General features: G+C 37.2%; 2 protein-coding genes and 1 long non-coding RNA gene across 7 annotated transcripts in view; 1 reads left to right on the forward strand and 2 right to left on the reverse strand.

Annotated features, from left to right (window-relative positions):
- The first annotated feature begins 491 nt into the window (after positions 1–491).
- Positions 492–25,225, forward strand: LOC103463320 (uncharacterized). The gene is made up of 3 exons (XR_533495.2): positions 492–620; positions 770–889; positions 25,162–25,225. It is a non-coding gene; the product is annotated as an uncharacterized LOC103463320 (long non-coding RNA).
- Positions 8,270–23,416, reverse strand: LOC103463319 (phosphatidylinositol 3-kinase regulatory subunit gamma-like). 2 transcript variants are annotated; one of them, XM_008406594.2, is made up of 12 exons: positions 22,836–23,416; positions 19,820–20,421; positions 16,093–16,236; positions 13,819–13,924; positions 13,467–13,565; positions 11,795–11,975; positions 11,565–11,687; positions 10,745–10,887; positions 10,479–10,655; positions 10,233–10,301; positions 9,264–9,425; positions 8,270–8,814 (listed from the first exon to the last, which is right to left on the reverse strand). In XM_008406594.2, the coding sequence occupies exons 2-12, from the start codon at positions 20,028–20,030 to the stop codon at positions 8,625–8,627; spliced, it is 1,605 nt and encodes a 534-aa protein (XP_008404816.1). In that variant the 5' UTR covers positions 20,031–20,421; positions 22,836–23,416; the 3' UTR covers positions 8,270–8,624. The 2 variants fall into 2 exon arrangements, with proteins under 2 accessions (XP_008404816.1, XP_008404815.1); XM_008406593.2 differs by having other exon boundaries at positions 10,479–10,658.
- A 969-nt stretch (positions 25,226–26,194) lies between the features above and the next one.
- The window catches only part of kank3 (KN motif and ankyrin repeat domains 3), a 37,252-nt gene continuing 36,084 nt past the window's right edge, over positions 26,195–27,362 (reverse strand). For 3 of the 4 annotated variants that reach the window (XM_008406589.2, XM_008406588.2, XM_008406590.2), the window contains exon 13: positions 26,802–26,889. Coding sequence is in view for 1 of the 4 variants with exons in the window: in XM_008406591.2 (XP_008404813.1) it covers positions 26,827–26,889 (63 nt within the window). In the remaining 3 variants the exon portion in view is untranslated. Of the gene's footprint in view, positions 26,890–27,362 lie in introns of all 4 variants that reach the window. The other variant, XM_008406591.2, reaches the window with a different exon arrangement.

Genomic DNA, 27,362 nt, shown 5'->3' on the forward strand with positions numbered 1-27,362 from the left:
TTAAGCGGTTCTCAAAGTACACCAAGCAGTTTTAAAACAGGCTGCAATTTTTTCCTTAAAATTTTGGAGATGTGATTTAAAAATTAAATAAAACAGGAATCATAATGAATTTCTGTTAGAATGACAAATATCATCTCTTTTGGATATGATGATGGAAAGAAGGATTTAAAATCAAGAAAATTATGGGGCAACCCTGACCATCCTCTGCATGAGGCTGTATTAGAAAAACAATGTCTTTAGTCGGGGGCTTCTTCAAATTCTCTAAAACAGTTCTCTACAGGAGATCTTTCCTACCAACAACCATCTCCATCAGCAATATTTCTCTGAATAATTTCAATTAATATGAGCTACAACAACATTTAATTTCCATTTGGGTCCTCCCAACACCGACTCGTGGTGTATACCGCCACCTACAGTACTGGAGTATGTAGGACAGAATTTCCGTCAGCGAATTAATTACACCTGTTAGCTTAGCGGTTGTTGCCCTGACCAGCTGTTTTTGGACGAAGGATGACTTCCCTTTTTGCTTCCAGTGTTTGTTTGTTTGTTTGTTTTATTTATATTTGTTATCTCTTCAGCAATGAGCCAGCGTCCATATTAACCACGGCTGGTGTTTGAAGGTAAGAATATCACACGCTTTAGCATGTTGAGCTAATATGTTAGCAAACAGGCGGTGATACATTCTGAGCTCGCATTTAGATATATTTCGACTTGTGTAAGTCAGGAGCTTTTTTTTTTCCAGTTTTAAACGTTGTCAACTGTCTGTTAGGAAGCTGCAGGTAGCAACTTTGGAAAAGCAGGGGCGGTTCTAGGATCAACTAAAGGTGCCCCTTCTCCACAAAAGCCTGACGAACATCAAGGATATGCACTGCCTAGCCAAAAAAGAAAGGTAACATTAATATTTTGTTGGACTGGCCTGAGCCCACATTCCTGTGGCGTTGCTTTCATAGACTTCATCATGGTTATATATTTAATCTTACATTTTATATTTTACAAATGGATGACAATTTCTCCTTTTAGTCTCTAATGTCCATCTGCTTCAGCATCATTAATACACAAAATGTGGTTTATTGTAGTCAGCTGCTGAAGACTAGAAAGTGTTATTAATGTCTTTAAACAAAACAACTGCTCATTTAACCATTTCAAATTTATTTGAGAACTGAAAGTGCTTACTTCAACATAATTTTCTCAGTCAGGTAAAGTCAGGTTTTACATCAACAGAATAGTTAAAATCCAGTTTTTCAGGTAGGACCTTTTTAAAGAAAAACATTTTTTTCTCACAAGATGCGTGGCATTGCATAATCAATACAGAAAATAAACATTTACAATAACAAGATTGCTTCCAAAAAACATTTTGATCAATTCTGTTATTCTCAAAATCAAAACGAGACACTTTTAGTCTTTTAGCCACAAAGGAAAGGAAAATAACAAAGTCACAGAAACATCATCCTGACGGTGTTTTTAATGTGATACAGAAATTAAAAATGGAATTAAACCATATACACAGATCAGAGATCCTAGATAATTAACATTTTTCAAAGCTAATGACATTTTCATCAATTTGAAAGTAACACTATTAAAAAGGGAAAAAAAACACAAATGCAAGATAACATCTCATCATGGCATGGAAAAAGTTTTGGATCCAAAGACAAAAAAAATCATTAAGATACGAAAGATGAGTCTTCCGATTAACTTTATTTTCAAAGTTAATTTCTATATTTAATCCCACCCAAACGCTTACCGTCCAACACTTGCCTGTAACTCTGGATAAGACCTGATCTTTGACCTTTGACTAACATGACATTTCTGTTTAGCAACCAAGAAACTAAAAAATTTAATCTACTCAAATTCTTCCAAGAATCTGTAAAGGAAGTTCTGCAGATTGTTGTTTCTCCCCCGACTTTTTCCTTCCACTCAACTTTCCAATAATTGTGCCGGATACAGCGCTGTGAGTAATCTTGACCTTTTGAGGTTTCCCCTCCAAATGTCAAGTCAATGATTTTTCTTAGAAATTTGAGAGGAAGGAAAAGGTGTGGTAGGTCTAAAAATAGCAGCACATGGACATGCTTTTCAGAAGATCAACATTTCTGTATTCAATGATGGGTTTTTTTTTCAAAGTTTTGTATTTTTGTAGTGTAATTGAAATTTGCTCTTAACCTGAAGAATCCAAATGAACAGAAATAAACACTTCAAATATGTTTATTTCAAGTGTAGTGACTAAGTACTGAAAATAGCTTTTTGAAGTTATTGTAATTTGACATGTGAATAATTTCACAAGTTGGGGACCACTGCAATTTTTCTGATTTCAGTTTCTAAGTTGCAAACATGTTCCATTGTTCTACTTTCTATCAACATCTTTTTATCTGCTAAAGCCATTCTGTTTTCCATACACTGCAAAAATAACTTTGTAGGAAGTGTTAAAATATTCAACTTTGCATTAGCTGCATGGAAACAACCACAATAAAAACACTTGCTCTCACACCTACAGCATTGCTCTTTCTCCATTATCTCTCTCTGTTCTGTAATATTAAGTCGTCTTTTAAACAAAAAGAATTAACTGTAGAGAAAACCAACTCTATTTCTACCAATTATTTTTTAAATTTCAACGTCATTAATGGATTTATTCTTCCATGCCACAAGTCCTTAACATCTTGCACAATTAAATTCAGTCACTCTGGAACAAAAACAACTACTAATTACAGGAAGTAGACTTTAGGTAATTGCCAAACTGAATAATGGAAGTTTTGAAAATAAATAAATAAATAAACATCCCAATAAATTCAGCTTTATTTTCTGTTGCTGCACATCTGCAACAACAGCTACAAATGGTTAAAAAGATGTTTGGTGCCATGAAATATAAATTGGTGCTTAATTTCTCCCAGCATCTTTTCTCATTTCAAAATATTATTTTTTTTAAATATTCTGTTTGCACAGTGATAAAACATTACATATACAGAAAGCAACAATGACACAGAAAAAGACCAAATTGTGCACAAAACTCTCCAACTTTACAGAAAATATCAATTCTATTTCAGTAGTCATCTAGATATAGATGCTACTTACTTTGTTATGGTGCTACTACACATTAATCTCATTTGCAACTTGTTTCCCATAAATATATACAACTATGACGAGTCTACCTGCCTCTGAAACAGGGTTGGTGTACATGAGGAAAGTTAAAGTATCTAACTATTTGAAGATACTTCTGTGCAAATGCTATGCTTTATTCAAACCCCACAGAGCGGTGGTCATGCCTGCTTCTGTTCACATACAACCCGTATATTCATTTATTTTATTTTTTTGTACTTGTGCAACAAAATCAACAGATATACAGCCTTTCTATAAATAAATAAATTAAACATTTATGTTTAAAGCTGCAGATATAATCTATCGCTCGGCTTGTTTCATCTGCCAAAAGTACAAAATACACAACATGACTTAGAAGGGGCAGACATCTTCATTTTTTACTGTCATACAAGTTTTCGTCTCACTCCGTTGTGGTGGTTTGTTTAAAACCTGTGCATTGCAAGACTTCACATTTTAATACTGTGCAACACTAACAAACTGATGTGGTAGCAGGCACACATAACGTTAAACGTGAGCCAGCTACTCTGTACTGTGTCGTTTAAAATGGAAAAGCTACAACAAATCATGGCAACCACAAATCGCACAAATAAAGGAAAATCTTTTACATAATTTTGAGGTAAAAAGCAAAGAAAGTGTCTTATCTAGCTGGTGGTAAAATTGTAGAAGTAAAACTGATTTCTAAACAGTACCCAGCCTAACATATTATATGCATTGTAACAAGATCATGCAACTTATTTCTTTTTTTCTTTTCTTTTTTTTTTTTTTTTTTTTACGACCAGAAAAGCTAAAATCTGTCCAACTCACTTCACGGCAGGTAACAGTCTAACAGAACTGACAACATCAAGTGACAGTACATAATGACAATCAAGCACATGGTGGACCGTTAAGAGAGAAATGCATTAAAAGTGACCCATCATAATAGAGAAGAATTATTTATCAGCCTTTAACAAATATTAATATCTTTAATGTGCAGTACTGGTCATTGTTTTTTTTAATTTTCAGACAATACATCATTGCCACTCTCAGTCCAAAGCCCCTGGGTGGAAGACCAGGTTCGCCCAGAGTTGACTATTCCTGGATAGCTTTAAAATGTAAACAATTTATATTGAAATGCCAATAATTATAATAGAAAACAAGCTTGGAAATGTTAAACTAAGAATCTCCTAACTTGGACACAGTGTTTCATCTTTTTTTTTGAGTTTTACCTCAAACTGAGGTAGTAACTATTTTAAAGCTTTTAGAGGTAATACTTGCTTCGTTCTATGGATCACATCACAGTACTTCTGGATTATCATTAACTTTTGTTTATATGCGGAGCCATAACGGATGCATCTCTCACTGCTTAACATATTAGGATGTAAACAATTTAATAGAGCTCTACATATGTAGCTAAGAAAAAGACTGATGACCTCTAATAATACAAAAAAATCCTTACATAAAATTTAACTTTTATTTAAATGCCATAACTTCACGCTGAAAATTTGAGAATTATTATTTTTTGAGTGGGAGGAATAATGTCGTTCTAAAATATGTCTGTTCTTAAAATCACCATTTCCACACTTACTAGCACCTATAAAAATTCATTCAAAATAAATCTAAGCAAACCATTGTTAGGTTTTATGCCTCAACCTTTTAAATTTCCTCAGAGCGTCTCTGAGTTTGCTTTAATATTTCACGATGCCATTATTCACAAGGTTATGATTATGATTCAACACAAGCCCATTATTATTCATGCGAAGTAAAGTTATCATTCAAGTAAAGCAGATATGTGTTGATCTTCACAAAAAGCAGGTATTGGAGATCAGCCACTCAAATTACTGATCTCTAAACTGGAATTGTGACAAACAGAGCTGGAGAAAGACAATCACACAGTGACACTGAGACCAATAAACGGCTTGAGATTATGCTACTGCAATAAAAGTGCATTTCTAACAGGAGCACCAATAATGTGACACTGAATAATTGACTTAAAACAGGTGCCCTCTGTTTGTGGCTCGCTGGTTTCTTTTCCTCCGCTTAGTAATGTGTTTAGCGGGTCATCTCGTCTGATCTGAGTTTGTCAACTTAACTGGCTTCTTTCTTAATTTTCAGTCATTGTTTATGTTTGTATTTACCATAACTGGTGCGTGTCTCACGACAGTGACATGAAAGTTGGATAAAATGTCACATGACCGTTCAGACTGCAATTGAAAACAGTGGGATAGGTATTCAATTAGTACCAAATAGGGAAGTGGTACAAATTGGATTTCTATTATTTCTTTTCCATCTGGGGGTGGTGATGAAAGATCGGAATTGGGCTGATCAGACTGAATGAAAAAGTCAGATACAAGTTGCAAATAGGCAAAAAGGATCTGATTTGCTTGTTGTGTGAACATGGCTTAATGGTGTTTATATTAATGGGTGATATTTATTGGAAATGTTACCTGCTCTGAAATCCCAATAAGAAATGTAAACGCAGCAAAATTTAAACTGAAATTTGGTTGGTGGACTATTAGAAACTTGAAAGGTTTCCCCCAGAAAACTTAGCAGGTTTCCCTCTTAAAGTTAAACTTAGCAAGTTTAAATGTTTTTTTTAAACGGTTCAAAAAAATTTTTTTTAACTATTTTTGAGTTAAAAAATGTTTAAAGTTGACAAGAAATGTGAAAATATCACTTGATAATTATGTGTTCTTGAAAGATTAATACCCGAACACCAACTATAAAGTCTTAAAAAATGCATACATTTTAAAAAGACTTAAATATATAAGCAACGCTTAGCCTGGTGGGGGCACAAGAAAAGCCTGGTGGCCCTCCAGGCTTACAGTACACTGGGGGAAACCCTGCATTGCAATTTCAGTAGTGAATAGGGAAGTCGCTGTGTAGTTTTAGATTATCCTCGACACAAATAATATAGATGTTAGTAGTGGCACGTGGATTAACTCCAAATTTTATTTATGTGCTAAATTAGCTTTATCCTGAAACGTCAGTGACCCTTTCTGTGCAGTTTCTCTCAGACGTTTATGTTAATGGGTCGTCCTTAAAATTGTACTGCTAAATTGGAGGCAAAGCCTTCTTCTGATTGATCGTCATGGATGTTTATGAAATCCAACCAGACAAAACCTACTGATTTCATCAAACCATTGTAGTCTAAGGTGAATATTGTAAAACTCTTAAAGGCACCTTTCAACAATTACTTAAAGATTTGTAAACCAGCTGTTTTAGCCTTTTGTAACGTCATCCATAATATAATCAACAAACTTAACAGAAAATCTTCTGTTCAAATCCTTTGAAAAGGAAATAAAAAGTTAAGAGTATTAATCTAAACCAGAGTGATTACTCGCTTTATTTAAACAATAGATTGTTGTCCGATCTTTGTCTCTCTCAATATACTGTCAAATGAGACATATTATGAAGAGGAAAAATTTTTTATTTATGTTGAATAAAGCAAAATGTTTCACTAGCCAAGAGCAGCAAAAAGGAGCCATCTTGGAGAAACCTATTCCTTTTTGTATTTTTTTTTTCTGGATAAAGTGCTTGAGTGTCTCCCCAGTCCCTGCAGTTCCTTTAATGTTTGCAGAGTCCCTTCCTGAGCTTAGTTTCCCTCGGAGCACCTTTAACACTCCTTCGTCCCTGAATAAACGTGTTTGATTGCATGGAAGACATGTCTTACTACAGAGACATTAAACGTGTGTGGGGATTAACCTTTAAGTACATTATTTTGGACCATAGTTTAGAAATTAATATGATCCACAGGAGGCTTGAGTAGATTTTTCTGGAAACATTAGCATTTAGCATCCTTGTAAGTCTTTGGGATGAAGTTGTTTAAAAATTCGAGATATCTAGAAGCTAACTACTCCACTTCATGTTACTCAGACAGAAGATCAAATCTATCAATGAAGAGCAAAAGCAGGCAGCCGACCTACAGTCATGGGAAAGGACAATCAGAAGACAAGCCATAATTCAATAGCAACCAACAACGTAAGATAATTGTCTAGATTGAATTTTTCAACACCTTTCACACCAGGCTTGTTAGTCACTTTAATCAAACTTGAGTTTGTTTGCCTGAAAAGTCCGGTTTGTTTGGGGAGGTGTGACTGTTCAACCAAGCTCTGATGGGGACCATAATATCAACGTCTGTTAGGTCGAAGTGAACTCTGGTGCAGTTTCAGTGAAAATGTGAATGCCAAGCAAACCAGGGGCCGCTCCAAAATCAGGAAATGTACTACAGAGTAGGGCATTCTGGGTACAACCAAAAAGAAACGCACGTGTCCAGCACTAGCAGGAGACGAGGCTCATTGTCTTTTACTAAAGACACAAGAGAAATCCCACAACAGCTAAAATCTGATGCTACTCCATTTCGTGAAGAAGGAAGTTTCGCTCAGTGTCTTCTTCAGAAGTTTTTGTGTCATTTCCTTCAGTGGTTCTTGGTGCAGCGCCACCATAGGTGAAAGGGGGAACAGGTTTTTCAACGGCTTTTGACATCTGCAGCGTGAAAGCAAATGGGTTCCCAATCAAACCGGGTCTACCGGACTATCAGGTGTGAAATTTGCTGTGGTAGAAATTTGGTCTGAGGTTCAACCTAACATACGAATGTTAGGGTCAAATAAATGGGTCTACAACTAGGAAAAAGACAACCATCCACCACCATGCAGTACAGGTGAGGATGTCTGTCTGTCTCTAATTTGGTCCCATCTGTCCAAACAACATTAATTGTTCCTGAAGTCCTTGTAGTTCATTCAGATGCAACTTTGCAAACCCTAATTAAGCAATTAGGGTTTGTGTCATGGATCAATAATTTCTCCTGATATCCCTTCCATACTTGTTTAGTCTTTTCTAATTGTTCAATCTTTGTCCAAGTTTGATGAAAAACCTGAAAAATTGCTTCTCGAAGGTCATTGATGTCTTTCAACAATGGCATTGTGTTAAAACACACCAGTTTACTCCAAACCATCCCTGTTCTGCCATCTGTGATCGTTACACTCGCTGATGTGAGGACCAAATAATCATGTGCTTTTGATTAGCAGCAAGGCTGCATTTTTTTCCCATGACTGTACAGCCAGCTGCTTCAACTATTTTAGTAAAAATGGTTTTATTAATGCTTTTCTGTTCCTCCTTATGTCTTGTAAAACTTCTACATTTTACAAACGTGTGCATTATTGTTGAATTAGTTTATGTGTGAATAAAAAGTGATTCAGACAACAAATAAGATCATTTGAAAAAATTAATTGGAACAGTTACAGGTTGGGTTTTATAGCAACTTGATAAACTGGTGTCATTTTTATAAGAGCTGCATTGGACTGAACATCTTAAAGTGTGCCAGCTTGTAAGTTTTTAGTGCTGCAGACAGTCTGAGACATAATTAAAGCTGAAGTTGCTTCAAATCTGTATTATAAGCTGACTGCTGCTCATTCTTGGATTTTATGTGAAAACATACCAGTTAGTTCTTCTGACTGTGAATCGCTAACAGGCTCTTTGTTTTCGTCTGTGTTTCCGTATGGGTGAGTCCTCCGTGCTAATGCTGTGAAACTTTGGGAATCAGGACGGTGTGCTGGTGCGTCTCAGCTGGACTGCTGACTGAAAGCGGGCCAGGCCAGGGTTACATTCAGCTGCTGGTTGTGTTGGATCAGTGATGTGTGGCGGTAGTGGAGGACAAGCTCCCTCAGCGATGAGTACAAGTTGTAGGGCTCAGCGAAGCCGTAGCCTGTCGATGTCCTGTAGATCACACAGTGTTTGACGTCTCCGTCCACACTGCAGGAGGGAAAATGGGTCACTTTTTAAGTTCTAACTTTCAAAACATAATATGTATGGAGTAAAGAAATAAAAATAAATCAAGATGCACTGAGTGATTATTAGAGTGCAGGATTATTAGAGAGAAGGCCAATCGGCTTCTCTTGTGCAGCAATGGAGCATAAGAAAAGTGCATGATGTCCTGTCACCTTAAAACACTTATTTATGTCACTACGAGTAAAGATCAGGGAGCAATTCTGAAAATATAAGCAGTTCTACATGCAATAAAAAATAAAAAAATCAGCAAGGATCTTTCAGTCATGACATGATGGCTACACCAGGGGGCGCATCCCACACTTTTGAGAGTCCCTGGTCTATGGTAATGCAGACTGTTTCAAGAAACGTTGGCCAGTGCAAGTCTTTTTTTTCTTTTTTTTTACTTTGAAACAAGGAGATGTGAAGATACTCACACAACAGAGCAAGCAAAGGATCCCCTCTGAGTCTGACTGTCCCTGATCAAGAATGTCCCGTCCCGCCTTCCTTTCAGCAGCTCCTCCGCCTCTCTTCGTCTCATACCTCCGACGTACCAACTCCTCTCCTCCTCATGGGTGTCGTCTTCAAGGGTGTAAGGGCTTGAATGAATGTAGGTTAAATTAGTTGAATTATTTAGAGATTCCTCATCTCATTGTCAATTACAGTATTTGATCATTCAAAAATGACATTCAAGTGTTGATCACGTTGCACCATACTGTGCAAAAGTTCTCAAGGGCTGATGTCCAACACAACGGAACCTAATGAATGCTTAATTCATAGGCCTCTCTGCAGACATCAATGTAGGGCAGGGCAATAAATCAATTGTATGTATCACTATAGATGTGATCAATATCAACAAAATACTCAATAATTTCACTGAACACCAATCCAGAACTGCATAGCATTCTGGGAGATGTAAGCAGAGGAAAAATTGGTGACATCAACTAACTCGTTTCTCACTGGTTACCTAGCAACAACTTGAGTAACTTGTGGTTACCTAGCAACAACCTGTTGAGAAACTTTAAGGTTTTTCCACTTTGTCTCATAAATGTTTTAAAACGGCATGGAGCGAAAACTGTGGATAAAACGGGAAAGGTCATGCCACCAGTTTAGTAGTATTCCAGTTGTTTAAATAAATAAAAAACATAAATAATTATTGATATCTACTGATACAAAACACTTGTATTACAATAGGTTTTTCAGACAGATCGTCCAGTCCTGCTTTTATGACATATTGAGGATGTAAATCAGTAACTTGAGCCAGATGTTTTGGAGCAAAATCTAAAATATTCAAGACATCGGCCCTCAGAAACTGGAGTTGCACATCCTTACGTTAGCTATGATGCAATTAAAAAAAATCTTAGAACTGCGAAGTTGTTTTAAAAGATCAAGAAAAGGATACTTACTCTTCATCAGCTCTGACACCCAACCAGTTGTTAATTTGACTCTGTCTCATGCCTTGCTGGGTGAGCCATCTGAAACATTAGCAAAACAAGGTCGGAAAGATTCCCTTTAACATCTTTGAGTTCTTTTTAATTGTCAAAATTTGATTCAATGATTACTCAGTTAAATTTTCTTCTAGCTCTGATGTGCTGACTTTTATTTTTAGAACTATAATACATAGAACAAGGCTTCGTGGTGCCAATACTCACAGGAGGTATTGATCTCTGATTTTTCTGAGCTGTACAAGATCAGGCTTCAGTCTCGTAATTTTCCTGTCGACCTCCATGTGAGCCAGTGCTTTTGTCCTCAGTTCTTCCTCCAACATCTTCTTGCTGTTGTGGATCTCCTCCACCCTGGACTGCAGTTCATCAGAGTTGTTTTGAATTCTGCTGCCAAAGAATCAACCATAGTGACTATTTAATATTAGCTGCAGAAACGTGGGATTGAATTGACTGAATTATGTCAGGAAACCTACTTGTCATTTTTTGTGCTGCTGTCTAAAGTGAGGAACATGTCGATGTATTCCTTGCTGTAGCGCTCCTGGGTTTCACACTCCTCCTCAAAGATCCGGATAATTTCACTGAAAGCCTCAATGGCCGTTCGCTTACTCTGGAGCTCCTGTAAATGAGGGGAATAAGAGTTGTATTGAATATAGGTATAATGGTACACAAAAGTCTGTTTGATGTGTACCATGGTTTTAAAGGGACAGGACGGGACGCTTCAAACATTTTTCAGTTTGGTCAGGACTAAGCAAAGAATCTTTAAATTTCTGTAATATTTTTTTTATGTTCTTAAAGCTTAGAACTTAAATGGAGATTAGTTTTTCAACAAATATAGCAGTATAAACAGGCACAGTTTAATTGTAGCTATTTTTTGTCAGTTTTTAAAGTTTCAAACTTATTTCTGCACATGGACATATTCTGGTATTTGTTCAGGAACGCCACCATGCCATGATATTTAGCAGAAGCTAATGCTAAAGCGCTAACTTTAATCCAAATATCTACCCCAAAAAGACTACATCCCTCAAACACCAATTTCATTTGGACATATTTTACACATCCTATAATGACTTTAGATATTGTATTTCTATTTTCTTGTTCTCTTGTTTTATTTTGTATGTTTCATGTTTGATATGCTTGGCATGCATTTTCAAAGCTAGCTAAAGCACCAAATGAAAAATTAGCTCTGCTTTTAGCGGCTTAGCAAAAGTTTTTTTTTGTTGTTTTGTTTTTTTACCCTAAAATAACCAGTGATGATGAAGTAACTATAGCTATTTATAAATGTTGTGTGGGTACCTGTGAGGTTTGGTTCAGCTCCTTAAATAGATGGTCATACTCTTGACTTTTCTCCTTGTATTGATCCTGAAATATTCTCAGCTGTTCTCCGATTGCTGCAATATCGATCTCCATCACATGGTGCTACACAGAGAGGAATGTAAAATCACTCAGGAGTGTTATGATGGGCTGTTTCGAATTTTCATTTGAATTTTTAACTGTTTTTCTTATCAGGAAAAGTCAACACTTGCCTGATAGTATCTGGAAACTGGGTAGAGTAACCTGATATCCAGCTTAGAGTTGTACTGGGCTAGTGATTTCTTCTGGTAGTACTGGATCAGGTCTACCAGTGAGGGAAAAGTCAGTGGCTCAGAAAAGCCGCACTTCCCCCCTTGATGGAAGATTTTTATTAGTCGGTTGTACCCATCTTTTCTGCAAAAGTCAGAAATAGACAGTCATGTCTGTTCTCCATGTTCACAGTCACTTTTTTTCCCTTTTTTATCCTGGAACCAGTGCAGAACTATGGGTGAGGTCTGTTTTTTATTTATTTTTTCCAAAGCTCCTATTACCAGAAGTCAGAATCTCTAATCTCTTGTTTTTGTAAAGGTTGACCCTGTCAAACTGATTTTGTCCAATGTATATTCTCTTTAAGAACTCTTAAGACACAACCTTCAAAAAAAAATTCAGACTTCCTACCATAAAAAGTTATGTTTGTCTTTCTCTATTTTTCATTTGTATAATTTGTCCCTATGCCAATAAGCATCAGTAAGTGCTCCATTTTTACAAATTGAGCAAAAATTTTTATTTTGTCTTTTTTTGAAAGAAATATAACATTTATATAAATATAAAGGCGTCCAGAACCAAAGTGTAGCCATAAATTAGCCATGCTGAATAGCAATGCTTCTTCAGCCACTTCCTGGATTGATGTGACTGAAAAATCAGGACTTGGTTGCAAACATGTATATGCAGCAATAATTTAGTGATGCAACACAATCAGCTACCCACTTTAATCATCACTGGTTAATGATGATTAAAGTGGGTGTTTCTGTGGACTATTTTTTATTAAACGAGTGGAAAAATGCAAGTGAAATGCATCTTGTTGCTCCTGCTTCCAACTGCTACAGTTGGTGCCAAATTCTAATCAGCAAAGTTTAACATTACAAAAGCAGATCTGATTTTTACTGAATTGGGACAGAAACCACAGAATGTCTAAAATTATGACTGAAAATTAAAAAAGCAAAAGTTTAACTTGATCATATACTGTGGCATTACAAAAAAGCTGATTAATTTTTTTTATGTACTGATCCATAATTATTATGCTGTTATAATAACCATTAAAACACAAGTAGTGTGATCAGATTGCTCTGAATAATCACTTTATAATTGCTAGGACTGGAACAATTTATGGAGGAAAACATGAAATTCGGTTTCAATGATATTGACTAAAACACTAGAGCCAACAGGATATTTAAAATGTCTTTTTCATTTTAATTTCATAAATATATTACACATAATTGGAAGACATAAACAAAAAGCATAGTTTAAACACCAGCTAAATGTTGCTGTTTCAAAGTAAATGTCTTTGACTTTTATTCCTGACAAGTTGAGTTGAAACCCGTCCGAAAGCTTGAATATCTGAAGTTTGAGAATACTGCTACCTTTGTAAAAATGGCGGCTAAGTGGTTGACACAACCTCGATTGTCAAACTTGTCTCTTTTATCAGAGAAGAGAACCTGAGGAAAGCTTTTTTTAAGCTGACAGCTTAAAGCAAAAAGTGAAGAGTTGAGTATAACTCCCTAAATATTCATCTATAAGAATATATAAGAAGTTCAGAAGAATATAAGAAGTTCAGACTGCAAGAACAAAATTTTATTCTTTTTTTTTAAACTGGATTTTTAGATTAAGATTTAAAAGAAAACTTACCGTAGAGTCAGCGTGTATTCCCCTTTAATCCTGCTGGAAGCATTTCGTACCAGAAACGTACCATCAGGAGTGTTTCTCATCATCTCATTTACCTCCTCTCTAGATAAAATAAAAGATAACATTTATGATTTAGAAAGACTGGAAAAAAAGAGACCAAAACGAAAAACCAAAATTGTAGAAATACTAGCCTTTCAAATTTATATTTTCAATTGAGATTAGTCTTGAAACCCAAACCTTGTTCATTTTCTACTTTATTATTGTTTCAGGATTGCAGAAGAAGTCTTGGAAAAGTGTTAATTTGGAGCTTTGGATCCAAATAAAGCTTAACCCGGATTATATAAATGGTTCATACCTTGAAATGTTGCCCCAGTACCATTCTGCATCAGACAGCTGCTGATCATCAGTGCTGCTGTCAGAGGCTGCCATCGCTTTGGTTATGTTGTTCTCTGGTGGGATATCTGACCACAAAACACAGGATAATTTTATGTAACGACAAAAACAACAGGAGTAGGAACTTTTTATATGTATAACTTTAAAATGTTTTCACCAAATGTCTCGGATCAAATAACTGATTTTCTAACCCAATCACATAGATGAGCAGAATAAATGGAAAATGTATTTTTCTAAAAATTTATTTCATTCATTACGGAGAAAAAAATTATCCAAACCAACCGTGACCCTATTTTGAAAAAGATATTTGAGAAGTTGTGAATTAACTGTGATTATCCACATATTTTTGGAAAGCTGAGTTTAGTTTCACTACCTGCAGGTCTGTTTACCGTTGACCTGTAAGATCAAGAATGAAACATGTCTGACAGCCTGATCAGAGCAACATCTAAAGCACTGCAGGCCTCTCTCGCTTCTCAAATCAGCATTAATAAGAAAGAGACGGGGTTCTTTTTGGTCAGTAGTGGCCTTTAACATCTGTCCAAAGGTCAATCTCTTATCTACTAAAAGCTATTATGATGATCCTACAGACTTTCCTACAGACTTTGGGGGGGAAAAAAAGTGAAAACAAATCTATCTTATTGAGATAAAAGTTGCACTTCTTGTAAGTTTTCCATTAATTTGTCTTAAAACAAAAACAGCATTTCATAAAAACAATATCTCCAGTGAAACATGGTGGCGATGGACTGGATCTGCTTTGCTGGACTAAGATTATGGAGCAGATCAGGCTCAGATGCACACAATTAACATTTTGGAAGGGCCTCCAAAGTTATACATATAAAAAGTTCCTACTCATGTTATTTTTATTTTGTTCTTACATAAAATTGGGTAATTTTGGGTTCAAATTACCCAAAGCACTCCCTTTATGCCTATAGAAAACCCTCCAATGAGGCTGAATTGAAACAATTCCTTGATTGGATTAAAATGTATTTGGCATAAATAATCCAAATGTATTGTTTATATGGGCGTGAAATTGATTAATCCCATTACGACATGTTTACCAGCACCACGTTTATTCAGAAAAGGAGCGTTGACATGCTTAGAATTGTAAAATTTCCCTGAAAAACGCAAAGTTGAACTTCTGTTTATGCCAAACATAAAATCAAACGCAGTAGTGTCTTCGTTCTGCATCTTCTGAGTGCACATAATGGACCGGTGCCAGGTTCTAATAATGGTCGTGACGCTACTCCACTCCCTAATTAAGCTACAGACTAAGCAACACAAGCTGCTGGTCTTCCAGGGATCAGGATGAAATAAACATCCTTCAGCGTTCTCTGCTGCCTCCAACTAGCAAAGCCAACTTTATTTTAAAACGGCAAAACTCTCCAACGTTCTGAACAGACATGAAACAAACAAGTGCATGAAAGATGTTACACATAGCTTCTCAAATAAAATGACCTCTCTCTTATTGGACAAAGGGCACAAATGTTCGGATCATCAAGCAGCATGAACCAGCTACAGTTTCATTCCTGCAGAGCCGAATGCAATCTGAATATTCCCATTGGGGTGGCATTTATTCCAATTATTCCCAGCCTATTTGGTTATCAAAAACACGTAATGCAGAATTTTGGCACAACCCATTTATGGCTTCTGGGGGCTTCAGCATCCTGGCTGATTTGGACATATTTTTTTAATAAAATAAGTCATGCTGTTCAAATTTCATGATGTTTTAAATTGTTTCAAAAGTGAAAGCCAAAAGCCTTTTTATTGTCATTGAACAATAACTGTAAATAAACAGAAAGATAAAAGGAAAAATCCCATCAGACACCAATCTAATTAAACACATCTAGTTTAAAGCCCCAATCAATAACGATTTAAAACCCTCATAGAAAGAAACTTCTTATATATCTATAAGTTCTGGTCGTGATAGACCGGCGTCGCCTGCTGGAAGGCAGCAGTTCGAACAGATCATAACCGGGATGGGTGACGTCTTGATCTAAAACATTTAAGTTTGATGAATGAGTAAAAGCAGAACAATCGGAGGCAGCAGCACGTTTGTTTCAATTCTGAATTAAATGCTATATTAAAATTATACTACGAATGTTCATAATAAACATCCTTCATCTATAATCTACTTTGCTTTTTCAGATATCGCAAACAAAGCCGAAGCACAACAATATGATGCGTAACAGAAAAACTGGACCTTTTTCAGATAAAATGAGTTGGTGATGTGGAGTACCTCCTTCTTTGCTAGTGTTGGTTGGTTTCAGGTCAGGATTCACATGATCTTGAGCAAAATGGGAGAAGAGCTGCTGAGGAACCCGCGTCCGAATGCAAGCTTCCCCCTCGCTGTCGTTTTGGTCCTTTTCTGTTTCCAGGAACTCTGAAACATCAACCGCACAGCAACCCAGGTTTAACCGCGGTGTCAGCTCGGGACACTCAGTTTGTGACCATCCACACTCTCTGGCTGTCTGCACACACTGCAGGTCACCCAGCAAGACTGGAGGAGATATCCCGTCTTGCAGCTTGCAGGAGACTCTGTCCAGACTAGTGTGCTGACAGGTGACACTGTCTGACTGCCTAAAATACCAAAACTGGCACTCCTCAGCGCCCGGGCGCACTCGGCCAGACCCAGTTCTGCTTAGCGCTCAACCTCGCCTTGCCTTGCCTCGCCTAACAAACAGCTGTCTGCATTGAGATGCCATGTCAGTGTGGCAGATTTTAAGATGACGTGTTGCTGCTTTCCTCGTTTTGTCGAACATATGCATGTCAGTGGGAGATTCTGAATGCAGATGAAACGTGAGAAGTTGTCAGCTGGACATTTCTTGAAGTAATGTGTAGTGTGGATCGTTTTCTTGAACAGCATGTAAACACACCCACGCCTGTGCTGATAAATGTGTGTAGTGAGAGCTGCTGTTAACAGTTGATGTAAGTTATCCCTTCTGCACTTGCGATGGCATGCCTGGAGATGTTTTAAATTGCTGCGGCAGGCAGAGCCGTATGCAGGAGAAATCGTACACATGCTGTTGTAATATAAGAAAGGAACAAACTAACAAGCTCGTGGCCTCAAACTGTCCAGCTCTGTCAAAACTTGTCTGATATTAAAAGCTGAAGAGCATCAATGTCTAAAAAAAATCTACATCTTTTCATTCCTCTTGAACATTGCCCTTTCACAACCTTAAACTTTATTTTATTGGGATTTATAGTTGAAACCAGAAGTTTATGTACACCATAAACTTCTGGTTTCAGAAGTATGAGATAGATAATGTGTGACTAAATCTAGCTTCTCTGCCTTCTCCTAGTGGTAGCTGGAAACAACCAGGAGGCGGGTCTTAGCACTGCTAATCATGCTCATGTATGCGCCGATCATCCCTGTCCTTCTTCCTTACAGCCTGTCGTGAATGTTCAGGCTAGTTTATCCAGTGATAATTTTCCTGTGATAAGTTGTTTCTTCATCATTAGCACATTTAGGAGCATGTACAAGAGGATGATGGACAGCATTAAGACATTCCTCCTGGTTCTGATTTGTTGGTTTTGGTTGGATGAGGTGGAGGAGCTTGATATTTTTCACAGATTATCTGCCTCATATTTTACTGACATGACGGTTTTAACAAATTTATAAAAATGTTTTTTTATGTAAGTTACATACTGCAGTTTTAAGACTCCCACATACTCAGGCGTACTGTGTGGTGATTGAAATTTCATAGGGGAGTGTACTGATTGCCTACATTTTTTGTGACAAACTCCTTTTTTTTCCCCACAATTTGAATGGCTACTAGTAAATTAGCTGAACTAGCTGGGCGATGGCCCCATTTTTCCCCCAACAGCGCAGCCACTGCATACCTGTTATTGCAGCACAAAGTACCAGTGACATCGTCACAGGTAGCTCTAACTTTGAGCTCAATGTCCATAAAAATCGGTTCAGTGTTAATACTGTTACCTGCTGAGCAGCTTATTTTGTGACACCAAATTCCGTCGTCATAAAAACTTACACAAACGTCCATGGCGTGAAGTGAAGTACACCATATTTCCACATAACCTTCTTTCCTTATCATGCTACCTATTTTATGAAGTGTACCACATCCTTCTGGTGCAAAAAAGCCCCACATCATGATCCTGCCACTACCATACTTGACAGTAGGGACGATGTTCCCCTATCCTGCAATTGTAACAATGGTCATCATGGCCAAAAAGCTTCACTTTAGTCCCATCAGACCAGAGAAAATGTCTACAAAAACGAAGGACTTTGTCCGTGCCTGCATTTGAGAACTGCAGTCAGTTTTTTTTTTTGTGTTTCTCACTGTCTTGCCAGCTTCAGCCAGCATCGTCACACAAACAGCTTTAGTTCTGGGGTTAATCAGAACATTTTGGACCGGAACACGTTAATGTGTTCAACTCATCTCTTTGAACTACATCACCGACAACAGTTTTAGTTTGAACTCTTTCGCTTCTATGTTCATAAATAAACTGAGATTTAGTTAAACTTGTGCTTGAGATGAACTGATCATTGATACACACAGAACTTTTAACATCGTTTTACAAACCAGATGACGAGTCTTTTTTTGTTTATGTTCGAATTTTAATCTGGTCTCAGCATTTTACAAACCAACTAAATTCTGCCATCTGCTGGTTATTCAGCCAGGAACCAAATGGAAAGAAATATAATTTGATTTTATAGTAATTTAATTTTTTTGAGCAGCATAAAGTCCTTAATTCTTTTAGAGAGATTTGGTTTTCCCTTTAAAGACTCGTGTTGAAAGCTGTTCACTTGCAACTGAATCAGTTGAGCTGTTTGTAAAGTTACACTGTCAAAAATACACAGCAATAATATGGGTTATTTATCATACAAGAGAGAAAAGGGGGCTAATTTTTCATAATTGTCACCATGTTCATTCATCACAATTGCACAATTTAAAACTAAATACTTAGTTTGTAATTTAATATTTATCTTCAAACTGAATACTTAGTTTGAAAATAAATATTTGGCTTGAAACTATGTATTTGAAAAATATTTTCCAGCTGCTCTAATATAAATAAAATGAATACGAAATAATTGTTGAAATATTTTCCAAGCTAAATAAATGAAACCAAATGTTTAATTTTAAGCGAAATATTTAGTTTACAAATTGTGATTATTATTTATAAATTAATTAAAACGTGATGGGGAAAAAAAATTAACCCCCATTTTTTTCCTCTTGTTAGAAAAAAACAAAATAACACCTTCTACTTGAGAACATGAGGCCTTACAACATGTGTCAAACTCGAGGTCCGGGGGCCAACTCTGGCCCCCCATAACTTTTTATGCGTCCTTCTAGACTTTAGAGGGACACCAAAATAGACTTCAGAAATAACAGTTTGTGTGCCTGAATGTTGATTATAAATCAAATCAAAGCATTTTTTATCGATATACTACCTAATTTCTAGGCCTGTCATTATCGTTTAAGTAATGTTAATGTCATAATAATGCAAAAACACATTCTCAAAGATTAATAAACTTTAAATTGAAATGAACATTTACCAATAATACGTTCAATAATACATTTTAAATATCCAAAATAAATAAAACGGAAACATCAAATAAAATTATGAAGACTGTAAACAAGACTGTCCTTCAAAAAAATCAGACTGAAGACTTTTATTGTAGAGAGAGAGAAAAAACTATAAATCACAAACTGAAACGAGCTTGTTTTAATTTACCATGTGATTGATTTATTGATATACCAGGTCTATTAGTTACATCAATGATAAGACTTAGCAAATGTAGAAACATATCTATTAATATTTTAACAATTTGTTAGTGGGTTTTATCAGCTCATTCTACCACAATCTTAATATGACCCTGAAAAAAAGAGTTTTACACCCCTGCTTTAGAGAAAACATCATTTTGTTTTCATCTGCTTTGCTAAACATCACAATGAGTTCCGATTGATTCATCCAAACTCTTGAAACGGTACTTTTGATCTTACCTTGATCTGCTGGCGGAGCGATCTCTGCTCGCTGCTGTGATTGGTCAGCAGGTGGTGATGTAATCGCAGGAAGGGCAGCGTCGGGCTCTGGATTGTCCTCCATGTGGCCAGTGTTCCCGATCCCAACGCCGTCCCTGAGATGGAGGGATGCTAGCGATGACGCAGCCTGGAGCTCGTCGTCTGTCCCCAGCTGGAAACTCTCCGCTGCCATTTTCACAACGTCGACTGAATTGTCCAGCTTGGTTTTACTGAGGGTGAAGCAGGAAGTTGGGCCACGGTGCTGCTGACCACATACTATCAGCTCAGAGTTGCCCTCATGGCTGACCGATCAGATGGTGGAAGCGCGGAGATCATGGCTGCTCAGTGTTGCCAACGTAGTCCAAGGTCCCGTTGCTCAGCCACAGTTTTAAACACATCGTACAGCAGGCTGATGGCATCGCCAGCAGATCCGGTCTGCGCTCGTCTTTATCTAGAGCTTCTTTGCTCAAGCACAGTTCTGCTTATTCATATCAGAAGTAATGAGTCCCAACGAAGCTTGAGGATGCAGATGAACAACAGATTGATTTCTTCAAGGATACATGAATAAACTTTTCCCAAGAAACCTAAGAGAACAAGGGGAAAAAAAAAAAAGACGGAGGAAAGCGTCTGGTTAAAAGGCCAGACGGCAGCGCTCGATGAAAATGCAGCATCCAGCATCGTTTGACGTCACGCTCAACATTTTTATTATTTATTCTGTAACAGATTTCAGCCCTGACGCAGCACATTCCCCCAAGATTGTTTTTATTTTTGCTTTAATAATTTATCTGCTAAACATTTTTTGATGCCGAGACACTAAATTGTCAGTTACAATTTAAATAATAAATAAAAATGAGAAAATAAATGTAGCTTTTTCCAAAAAGGATGTAAAAGCACAAAAAATGTTTTGTTCCTCTCGCACAGAAATACCCCAAACATTAATTTAATTAGCATTTTTGTCAAAAACAAAAATCTATTTATATCCAAAAGTAAAATATAAATCAATGTCATTGTGCACAAATAAAGTACAACAAAAATAAAAAAATAGCAATTCTTGAGGAAACAGAACAACTGAGATATTAATAATACATAAATACTGTTCTTCCTTTATATTGTGCATTCATAAAAAAACAATTTGCAGCATTTTTTGTGAAAATGAACATAGATCATACAGAAGAGCAAAAGTTTTGATAATTAAATTATCTTTAGGAGATTTTTTTAGGAGGCATACATAGCTTTTATTAATAAAAATATTACATATACACAAATATTGAAGGAAAATTGTTTTAATAGCTTTCTGTTACTTTTTTAAATATATTAAACAAAATGAGTGAAAACTTTAAAATAAAAATGTATATTTTTTAACATTAACAATAGAATTTAAAAGTCATTTTTAAAAGTCTGAAAATGTAAAAATAAAACGTGAAACAGAAAAGATTTCACTTTGAGGTGTCTTTTCTCTGTTTCTACTCAAACTGGAAAAATAAAATAAAAGGTGTTGATGTAATTTTATGTTAAAAATACAGTTTTCTTTGAACTAAATTGTTGCTGTAAAATTACTAAATGTAGAAATAAAAAGAGAAAAATTTAAATAAAAAAGTAAAGAGGGGCTGTTTCTCATTTGGGATTTAGTGGATTTCTCTGGACTTTGCTCCATGCGAAGTACTGCTAAAGGTTTTATCTGTAGATGTACACATAATGTACGTACCGCATTATGTCAGGAAGCCCTTTACGTGACAGAGAATTGAGGGGGGCAGCAGCTAAATCCTGCTCCTATCCCATAGCGATGGATTAGTCAGCGCATTCTCCACAGTGTAACCTCTTATGGAAGGGATTTGTTTAGGGATATCCTTTAGTTGCCCTAGAAGGGAGGAAAAATTACCATAACGGCATGTTTAAGGCAAATATTTAAAGAGTTGCTTCACACGACTAATGATATCCTGAGGGATGAGGTGTGCAGAAAATGGGGGGAGATTATTTTAAGTAATGGAAATGCAACTGAAACGCATCAAATTTAAATTAGTTTTTATCTTTTCCAAAATATTTACAAGACTCTTTCAAAAACTAAAGATCTGATCCTTTAAGAATCATATCTGGCTGTTGGATAAGTCGTCTTTGTTTTTTTTGTTTTTTTTGGTGTTTTGATTACTGTGGGTTTGGTTTGTTTCAGCCAAAGAAGCAGGTGAAAGTTTCTAAATTCATCAGCTGAAGCTACCTCCCTCATCCAAAGCTGAAGAGGAGAAAATGGCGTCGAGTGGAGATGGTTGGGATGGTACGCAGACGTTAAGTCGCCATGGATTGGCGCTCTTGGCTGACCATGTTGAGGTCGTATCGAGTCGATTATTGGTTTGCCGACGCCAACATTAACAAATCCCTTTAAAACAGTTAATTTGAATTTTTACAGTATATAGCCCAAAATAAGCAAACATCCACTTAGGATTTTTCAACTAGGGTCCTTCTTAACCAGTTACTTTATTTTTACTGACATCCTCTTACTTATATATATATATTTTTTACTGTGATTTGTTTCAGCTTTGCTTTCAATGTGCAAAATGAATCAAATTAAATAACCAATGTAATGGCAACTGTTTAGTTGATTTATTTAATTATTTAAGGAAATCCAGTGAGGAGGATTCGAACCTCGTCAGATGTCCGATTACACAGCGTCACTAAAAATGTCGTAATTTCAGGTATTTCCCTTCATGTTCTGTATTAGTTGCCGTTTTTGTGGAAAAGTTTATATTTTCCTTTTAACTGTTACTGATTGTGTCGCATCCAGAACTGATAACGGGACATCTGATGTACGCCATATTTTCCCAACGCCTTCAAGCTGCCCCCCCCACCCCCCATTACCCTGTAACTAAGCTCTGAACGACGAAGAGCCGTGGATGCAGAATATGCAGAGAACTTTCAAAATGGCAACTTTTGGAGCGGGCGTCATCCGAGCAGAGGAATCAAACACCATCGAGAAGCTCAGCCACGCAGGACAGCATGCACCTACCTGGGCCAAGACGGAGGAGACCGGGGCAGCGTGGGAAACCAGCGTCTAGTCGACATCCATGAAGCGGCGAAGAGACGTTGCCGGACGCACACGTGGCTCCGATCAAACCAACCACCGGCCTATGTCCTCACGCCATCCTGTGTCCCTCCGCCCCCCACCACCTCCCGCTCCTCCTATCCCGTGAAGCGTCTCCTCCACAGCTCTCCATCTTCTTCAGATCCTCTCCTGTTGGGTGTTATCTGTCCCTTTGAAGTAGCACATTTTCCCACGCTGTCATTCCTCCAGGTTTTCCGTCTCTTCCTCACGGAGCTTCTTGAATTTCAGCCTGATTCAAAGTCGGTGTCCACACTTTTAAATGCAGTGTGCAGGAGAAACTCCGGTTATATTTAAAGTGCATTCTAAATAAAAAAAGGGGGGGAAAAAAGATGACAAAGTCTGGATTTTAGAGCCAGTAGAGGTGAAGGAGGAGAAAAAGCTGCACCGGTGCAGCACTGCTCTTCACACTGCAACTCTTTTTCACAGTTTGAGCCACAGTGAGGATGCACTGTTGGGGGACACGAGCATGAGAATGAGACAGCAAGGGGAAAAAAACTCCTATATAAATAAATAAGGAAAGGATGCCACTGTTGCTATACAGAGGAAGGGGCTTAGTAGTCTCCTGAAATCCTATTGGTCGGCCTGTTGCCATGTGCTCAGCAGTCAGCAGAGATGCTGCTAACAAATCAAGGAAATGTTCTAATATTAGACTGTATGTTTCCAGGCAGCGGGAGCCCCTGACCTCTCAACTCCGACTGCGTTACGTTCCACTTCACAGATCAGCATAATGAAACAAGTGGTGTGGAAGTAACGCGTTAAAAAAATGCTAAAAAATGTTACGGCACTGTAGACAAACCAGACACCCGCCCCCTCCACCCCAGAACCAGGTCTCTCTGTGTCATGCCAGGTTGACTGATCACAGGAACAAAATGAGGATGAGAGGCGAGGAAATCGTCTTTATTTTAGCCAGATGGAGATCATTCTGCATGGGTCCAGTCATTAAAATTTAAACTCTTCTTGACAGGGAAAAACACATCACTAATGAGGCAGTAATTATAAAGTGGTGAGAAATTACACTTCTTCTTTTGGATTTTAAATTTCCTGCTGTTTGAGTTTTCCCAGTGAACAGCATCCTTTTTCTTAAATAGCACCTTAGATTGTAGTTTTTCCAGATAAAACTTAACAAGATGCTGTTTTTAGAAATCTTAGGTCATTTTGCTTTGCAGAAATATTTCAGTGAAACCTTACCCAAAAAATTTCTTTACCCCAGAGATCCCCAGACTCCTCCTAAGCCACATGCTAAAGCTAATGTGGGGATGGACTCCAGACTGGTTATAAGATTTAATCTCTGCATCCAGATCTGGGTTTGTCCAGCAACTTCTTCCTCGTCCAGTGGACAATTTCAGCCTTGAAAAACCATTGATCATAATCAATTTTTATAAGCTGCAAGAGTAAAACATGAAAGAGGATGAAAACTTTTCAGTCCTGACTAACACAAGCTAACAGACTTTATGGGATTCGTTCTCCAGTCTTATAAAACTCTACTCATAACTTGTAAGGCTACATAGTGACAGTTTCCACTGGCTGCGTTTCCTTTGGGATTGCTCTGATTGCAGTTTTTTTGGCCGATCGCTGAAAACTGATCATTTAAAAGCCTGATCTGCTGATTCCTATTTTGGCTGACACCATTTTTTTTTGTCTGAAATGTCGCTAAATATAGTAAGAAATTCCCTGAATTGGCAACAGTGGGATGAATATTGTTAACTGCAAACATGCAGACGTGACCTGGTGGGCCGGTCTGTCAGTCAAACCTCTTTCAAGGCGGAGCAGAAGAGGACAGTGGCTGATTTTTAGACCTTTGCTGAGGTAGATAAGATTAAGGGAAAAAGTTCAGCTTCACATCCAAGTATCGGCCAATCACTGATCGATTAAGGAAAATCGCATCCATAAATTGGCGCGCCCCTAGTTTCCATTACAAATATGCGCAACTTTGTAAGTATTCTGGCAATGTCAAAAAAACACAATTTAATTATTTAATGAATGTTTCTTATTCACTAAATAATTGTGCAGATGTGAGTTTTTTCTTTCATCAGTTTACTTGCTTGTTTGGTTCATTAGCCTCTCTAAATGGTCGTTATTTCTGACTGCATGTTTCTGTCATTCTGTGATGGACGGGCAGTCTGTCCATGGTGCACCAGGCTTCTTTTCCAATGCCTCTGGATAAAGGAACTAGTCACACATGACTGCAGATATTCTGGCCTAGGAAATGATCAATTGTTCTCTAATTTAGGTGTTTTGGCTGCAGGACTCTGATCTCAGACAACTGGAGCTTCCCTGTGCTACGTCACATCAGGTAGGCTACACTTTCACTAAATTTATACGCCAACAGCCGTAATTTTGTCATTTTTATTTTTGACTCAACTTTGGGTGCGTTCACACTGCAGCCTGAAGTGACCCAATTCAGTTTTTATTTTTTTTGCCGGGGCCGTTCACACTGTCAGTAAATGCGACCTGTATGCATTCTGCAGTGTGAACGGGGAACCGACCTGAAAGTGTCCCGCATGCGCAGTAGAGGGCGCAATAGCGTCAGCGTTCTCAGTGTTTTGCCAACTGCCATACAAAGAAGAAGAGCTCAGTGTTTGCGGAAGTAAACATGGAGGCTAACGGTGGAGCTTAGCTTACATATTTGAAGTTGTCCGGCCGGAGCAGCATATTAACAACTTAATCCTCATATTGTCATGATTGTTGTTTTTCTTCCCTCTCGCGCGTATCAGGACGCAGAATAGTGACATTTGTTGAGAATCTGTGACGTTCAGTTTGGATGAGTGTGGCCTGGACGTTCGGTCGCATTTGAATCGGATACATATCGGACATGGGTCACATTCGATAAAGAATTTGACCTGTGCTGTTCACACTGCCATGAAAAGATCGGACACAGGTCGCATTACGTCAAAAAAAAAATCGCTGCAGTGTGAACGCACCCTTTTATAGTTTGTACTTAAGTGGCTAAAGTTTGAAGAGAACCTTGTATGAGATATAAACATCAGGTTAAGGACTCATCACCTGATTGAAATGTATAACTTAAATTATGTTTTGAAGCTTTAAAAGATCTTAAATCTTGATTTACCCGTAGCTGTCAGTTTTTTTTATTTTTTACTTTAAAATGTTGACTTGTAGGCAACTTCTGTGTTCTACATGTGTCTTGTTTCAGATTTAATGTAACAATAGCATGACTTTATTATATATTCTGCAGATTTTGGATTTCATACAAAACTCATCTTAATTGTAACATTTTCTTGGAGTGAATAAACACATTTATATGAGACATTTATGCAAATATATTTAATATCATTTATATATATTTAACATACAAAGCTGATCACAATTTTTGACACCTGCTTTTTAATCACAAAATGTATTGAATTCTGTTTTTAAGATGTAGGCGTGTAAATCATTCTGACCAACAGAAAGCAACGTTACAGGATTGTGGCGCTTTGCACGTCCGTTCAAAAAGACAGGATAGGAAAGCAGGAGCGGAGCAGCACACATCAGGATTGTTTGGTTTGTTGGGATCGTAGCTGCATCTGTAAATCAGTGACAGATCTAATGTAAAACAATGGATGAACACTTTTATATGCACATCATTTAGCCGGTGTGAGTGTGCTCCCCTAAATAGTAAAATGTTAGTAATGTGCAAATACTGTAATGTTTTATTTCCCATTACAGGAAAAAAAAAGAACTGTACTACAGAAAAGAACAGGTAAGTACATAATATAACCATCCGCAACTTTCTTGGAAAAATACTATTTTCATATCAACAATACAATGCAGAACGTATAGCAGTACATATGCATTTAAATAAATGTGTTTAAGGTAAATTCCAGTGGAGCTGTTCACAGCTCAGATCCAGTTAAATGTTCTGGTCTATCGGGTTCGATAAACCGCAGAGATGTTGTCAGTCTGCAGGCCAGGACTTGTGGGGGTTTGTGGGGCTTCTGGGTTGAGCCTTTGGACTCCCCTGAACAGAGAAAATGATGAGTAAGGGCAGAAAGTGAAGTGAAGAAACCTTGATTCCGCTAAATACACAGAGAGCTTACTAAACTCTTCTATAGGTATATATTTATAGTTATGTATTATTTACATTACGGTCTATTCAAAACCCTTTAGGTTCCTCCACTTAGTCTCCTTTAGAGAAAATATTCTGATAAAATTAAAATGTTACTTTACACATGAACCTGCCAGCTGTATGAATAATTTTGGGCTTAGCTGTGCAGTTACAGATGGGGTTTACAAATTTTAGACTTTATGCTTTATTTTAGAAATATATGGGGTTTTTTGGTCAAATTTATTACAGTGGAGGGGAATTGTAAAAGTATAAATCCTCTTAGAGCAAATACCAAAAATGTTAATTCATGTTAAGCTTTCTTCTTCCAATGTATTAGTAAAAATTGAGACCACTTAAAATGATCAATTTCTCTGATTTTACTTTTT

This window comes from Poecilia reticulata, linkage group LG4 (assembly GCF_000633615.1).
Source record: "Poecilia reticulata strain Guanapo linkage group LG4, Guppy_female_1.0+MT, whole genome shotgun sequence".
NCBI classification, from domain to species: domain Eukaryota; kingdom Metazoa; phylum Chordata; class Actinopteri; order Cyprinodontiformes; family Poeciliidae; genus Poecilia; species Poecilia reticulata.